The 19,877-nt window shown below is 32.7% G+C and overlaps 1 protein-coding gene and 1 pseudogene across 2 annotated transcripts in view; one reads left to right on the top strand and one right to left on the bottom strand.

Moving 5' to 3' along the window:
- Positions 1-19,877, bottom strand: part of NAA15 (N(alpha)-acetyltransferase 15, NatA auxiliary subunit) — a 59,475-nt gene that overhangs the window by 18,808 nt on the left and 20,790 nt on the right. For both annotated transcript variants that reach the window (XM_011374294.2, XM_011374295.2), the window contains exons 2-13: positions 19,133-19,217; positions 17,023-17,127; positions 14,544-14,701; positions 13,610-13,744; positions 12,245-12,398; positions 8,628-8,747; positions 7,238-7,333; positions 6,982-7,088; positions 5,169-5,241; positions 2,367-2,536; positions 1,690-1,842; positions 1,021-1,149 (exon numbers count right to left, since the gene is read on the bottom strand). In XM_011374294.2, the coding sequence (XP_011372596.1) occupies positions 1,021-1,149; positions 1,690-1,842; positions 2,367-2,536; positions 5,169-5,241; positions 6,982-7,088; positions 7,238-7,333; positions 8,628-8,747; positions 12,245-12,398; positions 13,610-13,744; positions 14,544-14,701; positions 17,023-17,127; positions 19,133-19,217 (1,485 nt within the window). The remainder of the gene's footprint in view (positions 1-1,020; positions 1,150-1,689; positions 1,843-2,366; positions 2,537-5,168; positions 5,242-6,981; positions 7,089-7,237; positions 7,334-8,627; positions 8,748-12,244; positions 12,399-13,609; positions 13,745-14,543; positions 14,702-17,022; positions 17,128-19,132; positions 19,218-19,877) is intronic.
- Positions 19,677-19,795, top strand: LOC111729040 (annotated as a pseudogene).

Genomic DNA, 19,877 nt, shown 5'->3' with positions numbered 1-19,877 from the left:
AAATTGTCCTTTTTATTATACTGAAGTATAGCAATGTCAAAGAAAACTACAAAAATCAAAGCCTTGGAATTACTTGTTTCCTAGGCATGAAAAAAAAATCAGCAAAATAAAAATAAAAATTACAATCATTCAATGTAAATACGTGCAAATCAAATAAACAAATACAATTGGCCATCACCTAGCGAAGTATATGGCATACTCTAGGCACTGAATTATTTGTTGAATGAAAAGGAAACACAATGCTTTAAAACACATGTATTTATTCCTTCCTTGATCATAAAGCTATCATGACAAATCAAACATAATTTATTAGTATACATAATGGTGTAATACAGTAGCTTTACATGTTAAACATTCAGTTTTTATATTTAGAACAATTTGCAAAGGATTATAATATGTAGTATTTGGTAATTTTTCTGAGGATACAGATCTGAATCCTAGCAATGGTAATGCTAGTATGCAGAGGAGAAGTCAATTAGCAAGTAAGTCAAACAACCAGAAACTAACACAATTCAACTAAGCTCTGGAATTCTCTACTTGACAACAAAACAAGCATGAAATTATATTAACTGTTTTTATCTGTGAAAACAAAAACAAATCAAAAGTGAAGACAAAGAAAACAATGAATTTATCAAAAAATGAGGCATTACAGAGGCTAAAGAAATACTATGAAAATGCTTCAAAGGTTTTATATTATAAATATCTAAGATATATGGCATCAACTCCACGACAAACAGGTTTCTAGGATAATTTGAAAGAAACATTCAAAAACCAATGAAAACATAAGCAAGATACACACTTTCCATAGTTTTTTACATGAATTCTTGCAGAAAGAGTAGGCAAGAGAAGTCTGCTGAAAATGTAATATATAACATTTCCATTATAAAAACTGAAAAATGTAAATACTGATATTTAGAAATCACTTACTGTGAATTATAAAAAGAAAAACAATAGGATATGCCCAAAACCTTCACCATTTAACAGAATAAAATGAGAAACTTATATGTATAGGGTACTTACTCTCTCAATCTCATGGCATTTCTTAAGTGCTTCACCAAATTTATTCATTGTCTTATAAGCCTGGGCACATTCTGTCTGGAACCACATGCACTGCATTTCATTCAAATTCTCTACCGCTGATGTTCCTTCCTATACAAAAATCACATATATTCAAGACCATTTCTTACTAAATACATTATTCCACCACTGAACTTAAGAAGGAAAAGATAGTCAATTGATTTAAATTCTTTCAAAATCATTTCCTATTTTTCCAACCATTCTCAGAGTGAGAGGCAATGGTTAATATGTGAAAGAAACTGAAATTATATTTCTAACAAGTACACAGAATACGTATCTTTGTAAATGATTAATCAAAAGATCTACATAATTGGGGTCGGAGACTAACATAAGATATAGACACTAGCACATAGCAGGTACTCAGATTAATATTAGTTGCCTTCACTCCTAAAAAATTCATCTGAACATCTATCAACATAAATCAGTGTTTAAAAATTCATTGTACAACCATCTAAAAAGAAAATGATGTTTTATACTAATATTGATTTGTTTTTTTCTGATAAGATGACATCCTGACTATTTTGATATTAAAAATATTAGAAACTTTAAAAAATAAGTAAAGTATACAAGTATAACCATCTATTCATAAGTAAGAGCACTAGCTGTACAAACCCTTGTAAACTTGGAGCACATTTCTTCTGCCTCCTTTATCAGATTGGCTTTTAGCATGTATTTTGCACACTTGGAGTTGATAAATCTGTCTGCTGTGTCCAAAGCCTGAGCCTCATCCATCCACCTCGCAGCTTCTTTAATATTCCCAGCATGCTTACAGGGTACGAAAACAAAATAAGCCGGTCAGTATGCTAATTTTGCTATGCAAATGATTAGTTACCTGTTGATAAAAAACTAAAATAAATTGAAGAAAGGTATTCTTCTGACTCTTAAGAATCGATGTAGATGCATACATTCTACCATAATATAAGTTCTGATACCTTTCTAGCCTATAGAATACAGGCTCTCTAATAGTAAACACTTAACTTTTTAAGTTTTGTCTACTGTTTTATAACCTTGTTCCCTACAACAAGTACCTGGCACACAGTGCATACTCAAAAATTATGGTTGAATAATAACTGAAATCTTTATATCACAACAACACAATTCAACATAAAGGCCATAAAGGGCAAAGGGATGGCCAAATTTCTACTCTAAAGGTGCTGTGGAAACATTATTCCATGTTTTATGAGCCATCAAATAGTCATTGTTCTTACAGCATTTAGAATCTATAGAACAGAGAAAAAACAATTTTAAGTCTCATTACTTTATAAAAACAAAAGGGAGTAAATTTTTACCTTATAGATTTTAGCTTTCACAAGAAAGAGTTCTATCAATGTAGGTGTACTTTCGATGGCAGTATTTATGTATTCCAGAGCAATAGATGGCTGACCAATTTTGTCATAATGCTGTGCCAAGTAGTACTGAACCCAAAGTAATGTGGTTGGTGGTTCCTCTTTTCCATCATCTTTAAAAAGTGGGAGAGGTGGGTGAGAGAGGAAAGAAACCAAGATTAGTCATTGTATAGATTAAGAGGGTACTCATATCAAATGAGTACCCCATCTTTATTAATAAGGAAGTAGTTTGAACCATGTTATTTATATATCTAACTATAAAACTACTCCTAAATTTATAAGATCTTTGGAAGGGATCACCCTTTCTGTTATGGATCACTATAGCCCACTATGCTTTGCATTTAGTAAGAACTTTACATAGTAAGTATGGCAGACAAATGAGATCAAAGACATAACAAATTACCTAAAAAGGAAACTGAAAGGGGTGAGGGAAGACAACTTGTACTAGAATTACGAAAGTGAATTGATTGGGATATTATTCTTTTAAAAACTGAGAAAAAAATACACACCAAAAGAAATTTTCCACTAATGTGGGGTTAAAAAAAAGGGCCCAATTGCTTAATTGAATTTCTAGCTAATGGACTAAACTATACATAAATATACTTGTGATGTGCTTATTTTAAATTCTGGTGATTATAATAGTCTTAATATGTTTTAATATTATGCTGAATATGCAATGGTACATAATTGAAGTAGAATAAAAACTATACCCCCAAAAAAGAGATAAGTAAAAATGCTTATTCTATATTTTAGTTCATAATTTAATTTTTATATGCTCATAAGAAAATGTGTAAGTGAAATACACACCCTACACATTAAAAAGTGCTTTTATTAACACAAATTTCTAAAATCTAAGAATTGTTATTTGCTTTCAAAGAAAGCAATAGATTGCTTATTTTTATCCTGGTAAAAGTAGGATGGCTCAGTGGACAAACAATAGGAGTGGAACTCACCAACTCCCGATCTGATAGATCTGCAACTAAAGTGCTGCATATTCTTGGGCATGTCATTGAACCTCTTCCACATTTGTAAAATATGTAGGAAAATGCTGATAATCAAAGGAACATTATGATGATTAACCACTGAAACCATGGCAACGCCTTCTAAAAACTATTATTAAAATTAACCTGAGACCTAGAAACAATGATCAATCCATCAGCAGTGAGCACCCCAGGCCCCAATGGGGCTTTCCCACTGTAGGAACCAGGGCTCCATGGGAAAAAACAACTGATTCCAGCTCCACTATGGGCAGTGTATGAGATGAACCGGAATAATCCTGTCATACTGAACTCAAAGAGGCTGTCAACTACCACCATGGCATCCGAAGGCTGGAACCACTTACAACTGCAATGATTTAAAACACCAAATGTTTAAATCTATAAATTCATAATAATACCTTTAAAATGTGCATTACCCATCTTTGAAGGATGTTACTAGACCAATTCATTATTTTGAAAACTGGTAAAGAACAACAACAAAAAAAGGTAGAAGAGGTGGGGTTGAAAAAGCAGCATTTCCCTTGCTTTTCCTATACACACTGAAATACTGGATAAGCAGAAATAGATGAAGAAAAATTTCCTTTTTAAGGTAATAAAAAATGAATGATGGAATATCACCAGTTTGTAATTCCTAACAGTTGCTAACATGTAAAACACATGCCCCCTGATGTAAGAACACACCATCACCCGTGAAATAGTCTCGCTCTTACACTTAAAACAAAACAAAAAGCTAACGACCAAAAAAATTTTTTATAACCTCATCAAGCCTCTGGTAGGATCTGTCCCTTAGAAGTCTGCAGAGACAGAAACGTTCTGTAGCTGCGCTATCTAATACGCTACTAGGCAGTAGCTTCACATAGCTATTGAGCAGCATTTGAAATGTAGTTATCGCCAACTGAGGAATTCAATTTTCAATTTGACTTCATTAAAAAAAATTTTAATAGCCACATGTGGCTGATGGTTATCATACTAGACAGCACAGCAGTATATCCAACTACCAATTCATAACAAATTCAGAGGATAGAGGAATAATGTGTTAAGCAACACCATAGGGGTATATTCAGCTAAATCTAGACTAGGAAAACAACACAAAAAAACTAAATTCTTCAACAAACAAGTTTCAGGAAGAGAAGATGGAGGGAAAACCTCTAGATTAAAAGAGAGTTAAGAGACATATCAACCAAATTCAAAGTACAGATTTCATCTGGATCTTCATTCAAGCAAATTTCAAAAACAAAGAGAAAAAATGACATTTCTAAGATACCTGGAAATGTAAGCATGGATTTTTTTCTTTGATATTAAGTATTAATGTTCGGGTGTGGTAATGATATTATGGTTATGATCTTTGGAATGTTAAAATATTCATGGATGAAATGATGTGATATTTGGGATTTGCTTCACAATAACATGGCAGTGGAAGGATGTAAGAATATAGATGAAATAAGATTGACCATAAGTTAAAAATTATTGAAGCTAGGTAGTGGGTAAATGGATGATCATCATGTTATTACATACAGTGCTGCAGATGTTTTAAATTTTACATAAAATGTTTTTTAATAAGCTAATGTGATTCTCTTAACAAATATTTTCACACTATGTGCAAATTAATACATCTCCATCCTAAAAGAAAAAAACGTTTAAATATACTAAACTTATTGCCTAAATAATAAACAATACTGACCTTCTAAGAATTTCATAGTATATTAAAAATTTCAAGATGTTTTCAAAACAAAACTTGATCACTTACCATTGGGATTAAATAACCGGCAGCTTTTTAGAGAGGTTTCATAACCTACTACTAATTCTTCTATGATTGCCACCTAGAGTACAAACACACAAGCACACTTTAATAAAAAAAAATATATACACAATTACTATTCTTCTGCAAAATGTGTAATTTACTACTAAAGAGCTAAACATTCACACATACACTTTTATAAATCTCTTAACCTATGCATAAAAATTTTAAAGCAAGTATACCATATATTTTTGAAGGTATGTATTAAGACTTAACTTTCTAAAAACTTATTGACGACTCCTTTCCCTGCTAAAAAATAAAGCATCAAGCTGAACTAGAAATCAGGAAAAGGTTGGACAAAAGGAGAATGCTGTGGATGATTTTTATCTTGGTTCGTTTTTATCTCAATCCACATATATAACACCCACAGAAAGCATCTGCTCTTCAGAAATCAAGAATTAAATACTATGTGAAAAGAGAAATTCCATAAGCACCAACTCTCAATTTCATAATCCCAGAGAAAGCATTAGTAAAACTGACACATGGAACAATGGGTGGCTTTCTAAGATCCAGGAGAACAAGTAGCTGTCCAGGTTCTGGTTTCTCCTGAATCATGACTGTACACTTGTGCCTGGCTTCCTAAGAGATCTGTGAATACTTTTAATTTATTAATTCCCTTTCTTGCTTAATCTACCTATAATGGATTTATATTACTATAGAAGCACTCAACTTAACTGACTCAACAGATTAACACCAGCTCTCTCCATTACCTCAGACTTGTGAGGACTGAATGGTCACAGCTAGGTTATTCTGGTGCGCCCACGTTCTTCTGCTCCCACAAGATGAGCTACATGCTTACTAAGAGTTTTGTTTTCTCAAACCTGTTTGAATCAGTTGCATTTATTATAATCATTGCAGAATATAACTCAATATTATGTACACTTAAGATGACCTTAATTAGAACAAAAAGAAAGAACTGTTTCTATAAGTTGAATATCATGGACTCAAAAATAAATTAGATATTTTTAACCAATTTAAATGAGTTACAGCATTCTAAAATCAAGACAGCTTCATAAGCATCAAGTTCTCACTCTATCCAAACTGGAAATAACAGACCACATTTTATAAATGTAATTTATGCAAAGAAAAAAAGTGGAACAGTCATCAATAAAGCCCATGCCTTGGGCCGCTGAACAAGACTGGCAAACAGTATACCTTTTATGCTTTAGTTTAAAGTGTTTATTTAGCATGTGTAGTTTGTCCCATCTTTCTCATTCTTCACTGCAACTGATTTTTTTTTTTTTTTTATCTAACCAACATGTCTTGATGCCACTCTACCTGCCAGCAAAATAATCTAAATTAAGATTAAAACACCCTCTTTACAAGCATTTTGAATACTATAACATGTAGCTGAAAGAGTAAGTTGACTTACTGGGACAGCAAACAAACTCTTCTGACAGAATTTTTTTCTACCAAATAAAAAAGGGGAAAGATTACTAAGCTAAAACTTAGTTTTAAAAAAAAATCACTTCTGAGTTTCACCATGGGCAAGGATTCGAGAAAATACTGAAGAAATCATTACCTTATCAACTGTTCATACCTACGTTGATTAAATTATACAGCACAAACGAAAATGTTTTTAAAAAGCAGTAAGTTATTTAGCTAAAGAAGGAAAAGGATGAAAAAGAGACACGAAAGAATTTACACTGCAAGCTAGGAAGACTGATAGGAGATACACAAAATGTGCACAGATAAGCAAGAATCAACTATTCCAACTACCAAGGAAAGAAATTATTGTAAAAAAAATTGTGCTTTGCTTTACCTTTTCTTTATCTTTGTATAATGACCTCAAAGTATTGAAGACTGGTGGACAACCCTTGCTGAAGTTCATCCTTAGAAACTTATCCAAACATTCTTTAAACTTCTCACCTTAGAAGAAAAACAATCCTGTTGACTTACATTTACCCAGACAACTCTAACAATGCATAATCCCAATATGCACTCACATATTTAAACCCAAGGAAAGAAACTGTAAATCATAGCATCATTGTCATTCTTTTGTAATTATTCTCACTTACCAGATAAGAAGTTTAATGGCAGTCTTCTTGGGACCAGTCCCCTGGGGTATTTAGTCCAGGCCTCCTCATAAATTTTTAGTCGTTCGAACATATTAGCTGTGGACAACAACAAAAAAATTATTTTTATATGTAATTATAACTTGGATATTTTTCTAGTAAATTACAAATCTGCCAAAGTATATAAAAGTTATCATATGAAACAGAAAATGTGAAGAAAAAATTATCTAACAACTTATATATCAATAATCATTTTAGAATATTTCTAATGTTTTTATATTTTAAATACCTATACTCATATAAAATACATATTTTTCTTCATCATACTGTTTTAGGTAGCCTTTCAATATCCAAGGACATTCTTTACTTTAGTTCTTTATAATATTTCCATATATGGCTTCTCCACTATTCTCTTTAGCCCCTCCTTTCCTAACTCCTCTAAATCCTGGATTTATCCCATCTTCTACTCTTCATATTTTTTATATTTTCTCTTTTACTCTCAATTGTGCTCTTTCCCCAGTTCAATCTTCCACTTCACTAATCTTCACTAATTTTTCCTCAACCGTGGCCTCTTTTCTATTCAGTCTACTAAGATTTTTGTGTCAATAAGTAGGCTTTTCATTTCCCAGATTCCTGATTGGTACTGTCTCATAACTATTCGTATTTCAGGGTTACAATTCCACGTTCTCATCTTAGATTCCTCCATTATCTCTACACTCCCTTTTGCTGCCGGGATGATTACTATTCCTGCGCTGGTGTTCCTAAGGTAGTATGACATTCTTTGTTACGAGGCTTTTTCTGCATAGATCGATTTATCAGGAATGGCTCACTACCAGTCTTGAGGGAAACAACAGTTTCAAATCAGATCATCTCAGCTAAGCCTATTTGTAGATGATATGTTCTGGGCCTGTCCTCATAAGTGGGTCCTATTCATGGGAGAGGGTGCTGGGGAAAGGGAGAGGAGAGAAAGAGAGAGTCTTTAGACCCATTTATTTGAGTGATGGAAATTTCATCCCTCTTGCCACATGATGAAGTGCTGCTCTTTCAGTCTGGCTACATCCATGTGCCCCTGGCAGGCCACGCCACTGCAGTCGCAGGCTACTACAGAGGTTACACTTGCTTCTCTCCTTTAGAAAGACATCTCCTTTTCTGACAGTGGAAATTTCCCTTTCATGGTTTTGATGCTGCTACATTTGTGAATTTCTAAAATTCCTTCTAAAATTTTTTTCTCATCCATATGAAATGTAAGTTTGCAAATGTATTTTTATATTCAGATTCTGAACCAATTCTTAACCACCATTTTTCTAGTTATGTTTTTCAATGAGTTAATAAAATATATACTAACAAGAAAAGCAATTAAAACTTAGAAAGTTTAAGTTTTAAACAATACTACCTGGCTTGAGTGCCTTTTCCAAGCCTTTATAATAGGCCCAGTTTTCTGGATTTCTCTCTTGTAATCCTCTATAAACATCAGCTGCATCTTCCAAACGACATAATTGCAACAGAAGTTCTCCTGACAAAAAAACAAGTTAAATTAGCTAAATATCTTCTGGTTATAACTTTATCTTTTCCTCAAATTTTCTCTTAAAATCTCTTTGACATTGTGAAGTGGATGGATCTGGTATCCTCCTGGTTTTCCAATTCCCTTCAAAATTATTTACCATGGAATTTTATTGTCTCTCTTTTTTTAAAGTTCATATTTAGAAATGCCATTCTCTTTGCATCCTCAGCTAACTCAGGTATTTGTCTAACTCTAGATTACTTCTCAAATTCATTGAACACAATCACCAAGCCATCGTTTACTATTCCTGACATAACATGGACAGTTTCAACATCTAAATCAATAACTCAATCCAATAACCTAACCTTATCATCCCTTAATCAACTATAAAACTATTCTGCTGTAGCAGCCAATAATCATGGCCATATTCAAGACCTTTTTCTAATGCTTCCAACTACCACATAGGCATCTTGCTTTAACCTTAACTGTCCTGTCTTCTTTTTGTCTCACTAATCCTACCTTAAAGAAAAAGCATTCCCTTTTTTCCCCCCAGGCCATTTCAGCAACTCGTAGACTCATTGTTTGTCTTCTCTGGGCTACATGACCAATTTCATCCCTGAATGACATTAGCAGCCCCAAGTATCAAAATCAATCTCAAAACCTAGTCTCCCTTATTTATCTTATTAATTTTAAGGCCTGGATCATCCCAGGTGTTTGCTCCACACCTTCACACAAAAGGAAGCAAAGTCGCCAGATAAATGAACAGAGGTGCTAATATCACTAGAAATGTATGAACTCCAAACTTACATAAGCCTCAAATGCTGCTCCGAATCCTTAACCTTAATGGGCTTCTATTGACCAAAGGTATTTTCCAGCCATAACTTCATCCTTGCACCTTTTGCTCTCATCAGATAATAAAAATGAACACTTACTGAGTGCTCACTGTGTGCGAGTGACTTTTAAATGTTTCACATGGCATTAACTAATTCAATTCTCAAAACTCTATGATAGGTTATTATTATTTGCACCATTTAAAACAGAGAGAACTTAAGTAAACTTGCTGAGGGTCTTTCAACTAGTTATTGAAGTCAGGATTTGAATCCAAGCATTTTAGCTGAAAGAGCCCATATTCTTTATGTCTATACCAGTGGTTCTCAACCAGGGGCACTTCCACCACCCAGGGGACATTTGGCAATTTCTGTAGAAGTTTAAATTGTCACAGTAAAGGGGGGTGGGTACTACTGGTATATGGGTAGAAGCTAGGGATGCTGCTCAACATTTTACAACACACAGGAGACTTCCATCCCCAATATTTCGATCCCAAAATCTCAACAGTGCTGAGGTTGACAGCCTGCTCTATATTAACCAAAACCTATTTCACTAAAAATGACCCTGCAACTTTTCTCCCCTACACTTCATCCATTCTTATTTACTCCCTTTAATCTCCTCTCACCTTTTCTTTGCAGAAGAAACTGAGAGAATAAGAATGAAACTTTCTGTCCAACTATATGCCCACTCACCCACTCCAGGAAGTTCCTAAATTATCCTGACCATCCACCACGAACAATGCCTTTATTACTGAAATTTCCAAAGACTGATGATTCCACTCTCAGTTTCTCTCTATTCTCTTTGTATACACTGTCCGCAATACCTGACTCACTGTTGGTATTCAATACATATTTTATAGAATGAACTAATGCCTCTGTTTCCTATTTCATTGAGAAAAATGGAAGTAATGAAAATTCCAAAGTACCCACTACATCTACACACCTAGTTGCCCATATACTCTACCATCTCTTGTTACTGTGGATGAACAATTCATTGTTATCTAAGGCTAATCCTTCAACTTATCCACTAGATCACATCTCCTCTTACTGTATCAAATATTCTGTCTCTGCTGGATCATCCTCAAGTGAACGTAAGCGCATGCTGTAAAAAACCTTCTTCCGGTCCTGTAATGCATTTTATTCACCACCACTCCGTTATCTCTTGTCCTATGCAAAACCCCTTGTATGAGTCATTTATGCATTCTACCTGCAATTCCTCTACTTCCACTCTCATTTAGATCTACTTGATTTGTTTGGGCTCTTATCACTTTCCTGACAAAAGTTCAGAAAGTGCTTCTGTTAAAGTTACCAGTGACTTCCAAATTGCTAAAATCCACTGGTCAGTTCTGAGTCCTCATCTAACTTGATCCGTCATTTTTCCTCACTAATAAAGTTATCAAGAGGAGCAAATAAAATAATGTACATAAGAGTATTTTAAAAACTGTCATGGACTTCCATAAAGAAACTGATGCCCAAGGCTTGCCCCTGGTCATATAGCTAGTTAGTAGCCAGCCAATGAAGGAATCCAAACCAGTGTTTTGTTTTGTTTTGTTTTTTAATGTCATGAGTAATATTAAGCAGATTTATTAAGAAAACTTTCTAAACGTATCTTCTTAACTTAAAAAAAAAATTTTTTTCCTCCACTTTTTAAGAAATTTTCAATTACAGTTGACATTCAATATTATATTAGTTTCAGGGCAAACTATTTTTTTCCAATCTTGTGATCTTTACATTAAGTCATAAGTCTCCTCCCTTTATAATAAAGTGCTAAAAGATGACAACTAAAATGAAAGCAGGCTATCCAGAATCTATAGTTCACAACTGAGGTTCAGGAGCCATGAACTTCCACTTTTTTTCTTGCCAGTAGCATCACCCTCTGCTCAAAGTCTATTTGGCAAGTAATGGCTGATATGTCTACTATGCATACAGATACCACACTTTTCTAGTAGTCAAGGGGAGCCAAAAGAACTGGAAACCAACAAACTTCAGTTCCCTGGACTAACAAGGACAAAGCAATGTATGAATTCTTAGAAAGCACTTGTATTTTCAATTACTTGTTATTTTTCTTTCATTTTCTATAATCAGTTCAACTTTTAAAACTATAAGACTCCTTTTTCTCAGCCCTCCAATAAACAGCAGAACTGACAATCTTTAAAGATTTACCCTTCTATCGCAATCCACACATATAAAATCTCTGATTTCGATTCATGTTTTTTACTCTATCAAGAAAGACATTCAGATAAACTATAAAGAACCCTAGGAACTTCTCATATAGTTTAGTAAAGACTGATTTACCAATATACATGACTGACAATAAAGAAATCTGGTGTACACACTCTGGCTAATAAGCTGTTTCTAAGAAATCTAATCGTCTTATAAAATTAAACAATTGCTCAAACCTTATAATATTTTGATAAAATCTTATAATATTTTCAGATCAAAAATACTTTAAAAAATATTTTATTGAGTCGCTTCAATAATTTTTAGTTTGCAATTTTTACATATAACAATATCCATTATTTAAATGTGTATTTCCCACATTACAGATAATTCAAAGTACATGAGTAAAAAACATTTTCTATCATCAGAAAGTTGAATTATATACGATAATCAGCAGCTATATTTTCAACCTTGCTCTTTGTCATAATTAAATATTCGAATGACATCATTTTAAAAAAATACCTTTGGTTTCTTCCACGGCAAGTTTATCACAAATCTGCTTTTCGTAGGTACAAAGATGTTCCAGGGCTTCTCTATAGAGACCTGCTTCCCGAAGAACTTGATTCTGATATAAAAGGAGTTCACTATATTCATAATCCACTTTATCAGGGGATGTCTGGATATGGATATAAGGAATACTAACAGTAAGAATTTTGTTTTAATGCTAGAAAATTGTTTACACACTCAAAATCATACAAGAAGTCTAAGAATGTCTGGTTTATAAAACTCATTTTTTAAAATTCCTACACCTGTGTAGAGTGTAATTATGTAAATAATGATAAATAATGACAGTATTAACTTATAATTCATTGAATAAAATAAGAATCTGTAAGTCCTTACATATAACAAATAACCAGGAGAAAAAGGAAAGCCCTTTTTTAACAATAGAATGTCAAATAATAAATCTAGAAGGAATAAGAGAGAGTCACCATTTTGTAATTATCATTGGAAGAGTTGATTCAGGCAAAAATTATAATCAATGAATGCTAAAACTAGCAGTGAAAGTTTGACAAGGAATAGACTATTCATAAAGTATCTAATTGTTTATAAAATACAAAGAGAAAAAATAACAAGTTTATAGTGAAGAAACTTAACAGACACCACCTTAACCAAGTAATCAAATAGAACAGACAGACATCATGTGCCTCTTAATGTGATAAACTGAGAAAGACTCAACATTACTTCTGTAGTTTCTTGCCAAAAATACCTAAGTATAATAATGAGGAACCATCAAACAAATCCAAATTAATAGACATTCTACAAAAGCACTGTCCTGTACTCTTCAAAACTATCAATGTCATGAAATACAAAGAAAGTCTTCAAAACCTCCAGATTAAAGAGACCAAGGACAAGTGATAACTAACTGCAGGGTATAATTCTAAACTAAATCCTTAAATGGAAAGAAAAAAAATCCTAGAAAGGACAGAGACAATTAATAAATTTTGAATATGGACTGTGGATTAGATAATAGTCTCTCAACATTGAATTTTCAAGTTTTTTGATAATCTACAGAGTTCACAACCATGGTTATTCTTAGGAAATACCACACTGAAGCATTTAGGAGTAAAAGAGCATGGTGTCTGCAATTACTCTCGCAAATTTCAAGAAAAGGATTTAAATAGAGACAGAGATTTTAAAGTAAATGTGTCAAATATTAACAATTAGTTAATATGAGTGAACTCCTGTACGAAGCTCTTTGTATTATTCTTGCAGCTTTTCAGTAAGTTTGAAACTATTTCAAAATAAAAAGTTAGCACATCTATAACAGTTCTTTCAGTTACACTTAAAATCAGACCTAGTTTACTAGTTCTGGCTTCTGTTTGTTACCTGCTGTGTTTTCCTAAATTCTTCTAAAATCTTTGCTGCCATTTCATAATCTTCTAATAAATGGTAAGCAATGGCATAACCAATCCATGATGCTCTCTGCGCAGGTCGAAGCTGAAGTAATTGATATCTTGTTTCCTTTAAGGGGAAAAAACCACTTTCCTTAGGTTTACAGTGAAAGCAAATGCTCCTTATAAAGATCATATTAATTTTCCCATAACACTGTGCAATTTGCAACACAATGATAGGAATAATATTAAAGTTTCAAACACCCATATAGTGTAGCTTTATAGAAGCAAAACCAATTTTTTTTTTTGTTGTTAAGCACAGTGAGGTCTCCAAAGTAATCTTGTAATTTTTTAAAAAATTACTCTGCTTACTCTAAGAGACAGTATGGAAAAGATAATACAAAGGGGAAAAAAAGTTTAAAAATACAGGGCCCAACTACTGAATTAAGATCTGTAGGAAACAACTCAGCAGGTACTACATTCTATTAAATCAGATCTAAACAGATCAAAGTAGATCTGCTTTGATAGAATGATTTAAGGGCTAAAATTTAACTACAAAGACAGAATATTAGTTTCAATGAAGGTAAAAAAAAAAAATGTGCTTCCCAGAAAAATGTGAGAACTAAAGGTTATAGTGCATGTTAATACAGACAAAGTCATTGCCTATTTGAGGAATACTCATGTTAATTTTCACTAAATTGATTACTTCAATCCTATACAGTAATCTAACTCTACACCTCACAGTAAAACAATTTACTTTAAAAATCTGATTAGTCTAGTCATAAATACAATCACTACTGAGGGGGGAGGGTATAAATTTAATTAAATTCTTTAAATAAAAAATTTTGTTATCAGAAGTACTCAAAAAAGTTTTAAATATTTTAACAATATTTTCCCCTAGAATAAAAAAAATTCTCTACTTTACTTACCCTGTAACCCTCAAGATCTCGCATTTGAATCTGTAGTAAAGAAAGGTCCCTTAAGATTTGAAGATTGTCCTTATCCCATTTTAGCGCATTTCTGTAACACTTAATGGCTTCATCATATTTCTTGTCTGACCTCTGGAGAAGGCCATAAACATGCCAACCTAAAGGATTTAGTTAAGGATACAACCTAAAGGATTTAGTTAAGTCAAGAAATAATATTCCAATAATGTTTCCCAGGAAACTCAGAACTACACCTACTTATAAAATTACGAGCTTTGGGGAGGGGAAAAAAAAAAAAAAGGAGAGAATATAAAGATAGAAGGTGGTTTAATATAATGGAAAACAGTACAGTTTTTTGAGCCAAAGAAAATAGGTCTAGGCTGCCTTGTTAGCTCTGTGACCCTGGAAAACTTATTTATTCTCGTTATGTGTCCTCAATTATAAAATGCAAATAAAAAGTCTATACAGTAAAGTATAGTAGTTTGGTGACTAAAGGGAAGTAACATATGTAAGTGCTCACTGGCTGGCACAAAATATAAGCTCAATAAAAGTTAAAACTTATCCTTATTTTTAAAAGGAAAAAGAGGAAATGGGTATCTATGACATATAATTATTTTAAGTCATGCATACTTTCCTTTCTTCAGCTAACAAGGTCCTTAGGACAGAACCCTTAGTTCAGCACAAAGTTCCTAAAAATCAACTAACTACATATAAAAACATTCATTCGTTTAACAAATAAAATTTCTTAATAATTAGGATGGCAGATGACCAAAATGGGCAATCTCCTGCATGCAAAGAACTTAAGAGTCCAGTAAGAGAAAGATAAGTAAGCAAAATTACTGGTTGTAAAAAATGCTATAAAGGAAAAAAATATGTAAACAATTCCACTCCCCTAATACAAGTCCTTTTCACTTTAGACCTTGATTACTACAAAAGTCACCTCTTCTCCCACCTTCAGTCTCTGCTTTTACTTTCTCCTGCCAAAGTAACCTAATATATACATAACCAAAAGAAAAAAACCTACTTCCTTTTCCAGAAATTTACAATATTTCTCTATCAGGTTCAAACTTTTCAATCTAACAACTTTTACACACCACAGATTCTCAACAGCATCAGTAAAATATAGAACGTCTAGGATGGCATACATAACTAAAAATACATATTTAATATTATAAATTTTATTTAAAAACAATCTTTGTTTTCATAATATGAATGATAAAGTAAAGCTTAACAAACCTTGGTTGGAACATGGTTTTAAAACACCTAAAACACATTAACGTTTGTAATCTGGCCTCTCTTACCTATCTTGCCATTCCTCCTTATCTCAATTACCAACATCTGATTATTTCAGGACTCCATCACCTCTCTTGAGCGTTGTTAACACCTTTTAACCGCCTCTAATCTTCACCTCCTAAAAATCTATCCTCAAAGAGTTTAACGTTGCTAAAAGTTTAAAGAAGCTTATGTCCATCAAGAAGAACTTAATTACATAAATCATGGCAAATACATATAGAACACTATGCAATCATTAAATATGATGAAAAGATATCTACAACAGTCTTATTAATTACTACTTTGCTTACCTTTTTAGTTTCTGGTCACTCTCAACTCATTTACTTCTGCTTTAGTAGAACAGTGATAATTTTTGAACCAGCTGTAACATTATATATAATCTTCAGAAGTGTTCTCTATATGCTTCTAATAAGTATCCTTCTTCACTAAACTCAAGAGCAAAATTCCTGTTTTCTTGGTCTGTACTATGCTAGGGGCCTGGTAAACACTTGAAAATATCCTAAGTTTTTCAGCACTTAAAATTGTGTTAGCCCACAACATAGGCAAAGAAATATTGTTTAAAAACTATTTAAAAAACAGCAACCCACTACTGTTCCCTCTATTTTCCCTCAGATATTTGTACTTGCTCTGACTCTTTTCTCACACTTCCCTTAATAAAATAAAATTTATCTAGTATAGTAATTAGCATTATCGGGACTACGTTAAACATCATTAAATATTTGCACCACCATGATGTATGGTAGGTCTGAATACCCTCATTTTACACACAAGGAAAATAAGCCCTAAGATCACAGAAAGAAGCTGAGCTGAGATTCAAACCTAAGTGAAGCACACTCAAAAGCCCGTGCCTTTAATCAGCACCTTATCTTGTCTCTCTAATATTCCTTAGTGTATAGTATATCCTTCTCTAAATTTATGATCATGATGACATCTGCATTTTTTTTGAAGCGTGAAAAGAGCTTTCGTAGATATTTTAAAGGCAAGTCCCATTTATTTGTAAATAGATATGTTAGAATATGGTAGGTATATAAAAATGTTCCCTGAATTAAAGGTAGTTGCTATTATTCGGTTTAAGAAAGAATCATCTCTAAAGGTACATGTAAGAGGAATCCAAACTTCTGACTCCCAAGTTGCTGCCTTAGCTCAAGGCACGCTGATCCAATCCTTAAATATACCTCAAAAAGGATACAGACATGACTCTTCAAGTCATTTCTCAAACCTCTACGAACCAATTCATAAGCTTCTTCCTTCTTTCCCAAACAGTTCAATGTTAATCCTTTCATAGCCAGGGTTTCTATTTTAAAAATGTAAGAAGGCAAAAAAAAAAAAAACAAGAAATTAAACATTAAAAATAACACAAAAAAAGGTTACCATAATCTCACAAACAAATGTTACATTCCCCTAAGAACTGAAAACTTAAAAGATTATTGGGAAATTTTCCAGGTTAGCACAGAAATTACAATATTTTGAAAGTTGACAAACCATGTTAAACAAATCACATTTCTATATTCTAGGCCTCTGCAGATTTTTTCAGATACAAGGTACAAAACTGCATGAACACCTGGTAATTCATAGGCTAACAAGATACAATGGCTCTATTACTGTTCTTCAAAGGAATTCCATGGAATGACTTTATATAATCACTCCTTTAACATATGAAAATCTTTATCTTGAAACAGACTGTACTGCTTTGAACCTAAATTATATAAAAATTAAGTTCACTGTTCAATGAACATAAATTACATACATTTCTTATTTTCATAAATTTATTTTAAAATGATTCTGTGGGTTACTATTAAATACACAAGAAAAGAAGACATGAGACACCTGTCCTTCACAAGTAACAGATTAAAAGAGTGTTGATTAAGTTTTCAGAAAAAGAAAAAAAAGATTTCTAATTTATAATGTATATCTTATGAAGCATCAAGGAATAAAAAATATTCATTATAATTTATTTGCCTAATTTTTAGAAAAATTAATTAGGAAAAAAGGGTAAAGATTAAAGATATTATTCTATAAATCAACATTTAGAGAAAAATACAGATAAAGAAATGCAAGCAAAAAAGAGGGAAAAAACCATATATGAATTATTATAAATCATGTATAAACTTAAAGGAAAGGAAGCAAACAAAACATATTTGGCAAATAAAAAAAGTATCAGGGTACTGTAGAAAGTAGCCCTTTATTGTCAAACAAGTAAAATCGATTCTTCCAAGTTCTACCAAACATCTTAAAGTGCCTATATTAATGAAACCCTGGGTTGCCATTAAGTTTAAGACGAACCATCCATCATCTTATGCACTGTTAAAAGATATCTTCAATTAAATTATGATACTTCTTCATATGCAACTTGATTTCAGATATGAAGAGAAAGTACATTTTATAAACAATGAAATCTGGTACTATGCTGTACTGAAATTCTATCATTACATTACTAAAAGTTAATTACCAGTATGCATACTTTAGAAATGAATATAAAACAACCTAATATCAAGATGGCCAGCAAAAATATTTTTAATAAGGAAAATGAAAGAGACTAATTTAGATACTTTTATTCCAATTTCCATCTCCAAACAATTTTATTATAGCGAAAGTATTCAAGAGTAAGAAGGCTGAGAGAAATGTTACTCTCTCCCTCTTCAACACTAAGAGAACATTATCAAATTAATTATCAAATGGCCATTTTTCCTAACTGTACAAATCAAACCTGTGAAAGCTTATTTTTCCTTTGTCTCTTTCACAATTTTAGCTACATACTCTCCCCTTACCCTACAAACAGCCCACTATCCCACCTTCAACCCTCAAAGAGGCAAAAGCTAAAAGGTAAAAACACTTTCAAGAACATTACAATGTACAAATTATGTCTTAAACATGACATAAAAACTAAAATACAATGCTAAATAAAAAGATGCTGGTTCATCAGCAAAGGACAAATGGGCACATTCTGAATAAGCTTATTGTAAGGAATAAAATTCTCCAGCTCAACCAACGTTCTAAAGCAAATTTTTCTTCTAATACCTTAAATAAATTTACTTATTCAACTTAAATAAGCATATTTGTCCCACTAGTTGTTCTTCTGCCGTTCCTACAGCACTTATATTCAAAATAGTGTTCTCATTTTCTTGACATTAAATTCAAAATACAGTATTAAACATCTCACAGGAGTCAAGGACAAGAAGGTCCATTCTCTCTGGAAAATAGTTAAGGAAGCTGAGAGTGACAGAACCCAAATACCTGAGACCAGGAAAGTAAGCAAAGCCTTATCTACTTACAAGTAAGTATACTGTATTTATACTTACCTCCATGCTCTGCAAATTTGGGATTAGAGAGGATTTGTTTACAGAATTTCAATCCATTTCTATACTGTTTATGTTCATAACATCTCTGTGAAAACAAAAAAGAAAATCTGAGTTTAATAAGAAATGCGAAAAATTGAAATTCAGTGCTAACTTTCTGATTCTGTTAAATACAACAAAATTATCAAATGTAATTTTCATATTTTCCTAAATCATATTAAAATGCCAGTAGAAAAAAACACTGAAGGCTCAAATACAGAAAGTTAAAGCAAAATGAAGGGACAGAACATAGATCAGAAATTTAAGAAAATCATTAGGTCATTCCAAAAGGTCCAACAAGTGTTATATAAAGTAAAAACTAAAAAAAGTAAAGGTGTAGAAACTATATTTCAAAATAACATTTTCTTTTTAACTGAAGAAGTCTCTCAAGCTGTAAAGAGACAGACAAGGACATGTACAATAATGAAGGGAAAAAGACCCAGATCATGGCACATAATGAAATTTCAAATCCTGGCCAAAAAAAAGGTCCTTAAAAACTTCCAGAATGGTCTATGGCCATGCCACCCTGAAGAAGCCCAATCCCGTCTGATCTCAGAAGCTAAGCGGGGTCGGGCCTGGTTAGTACTTGGATGGGAGACCACCTAGGAAGACCAGGTGCTGTAGGCATAAAAAATAAAAAACGAGACTGTAAGCTGACAAGTTCCTTGCAATCTGTGAGGTCAACTAAGGGTTGCCTCGCCTAAAATAA

The sequence above is a fragment of the Pteropus vampyrus genome, unplaced genomic scaffold (assembly GCF_000151845.1).
Source record: "Pteropus vampyrus isolate Shadow unplaced genomic scaffold, Pvam_2.0 Scaffold243, whole genome shotgun sequence".
Lineage (NCBI taxonomy): Eukaryota > Metazoa > Chordata > Mammalia > Chiroptera > Pteropodidae > Pteropus > Pteropus vampyrus.
This window is presented reverse-complemented; position numbering and strand designations above follow the sequence as displayed.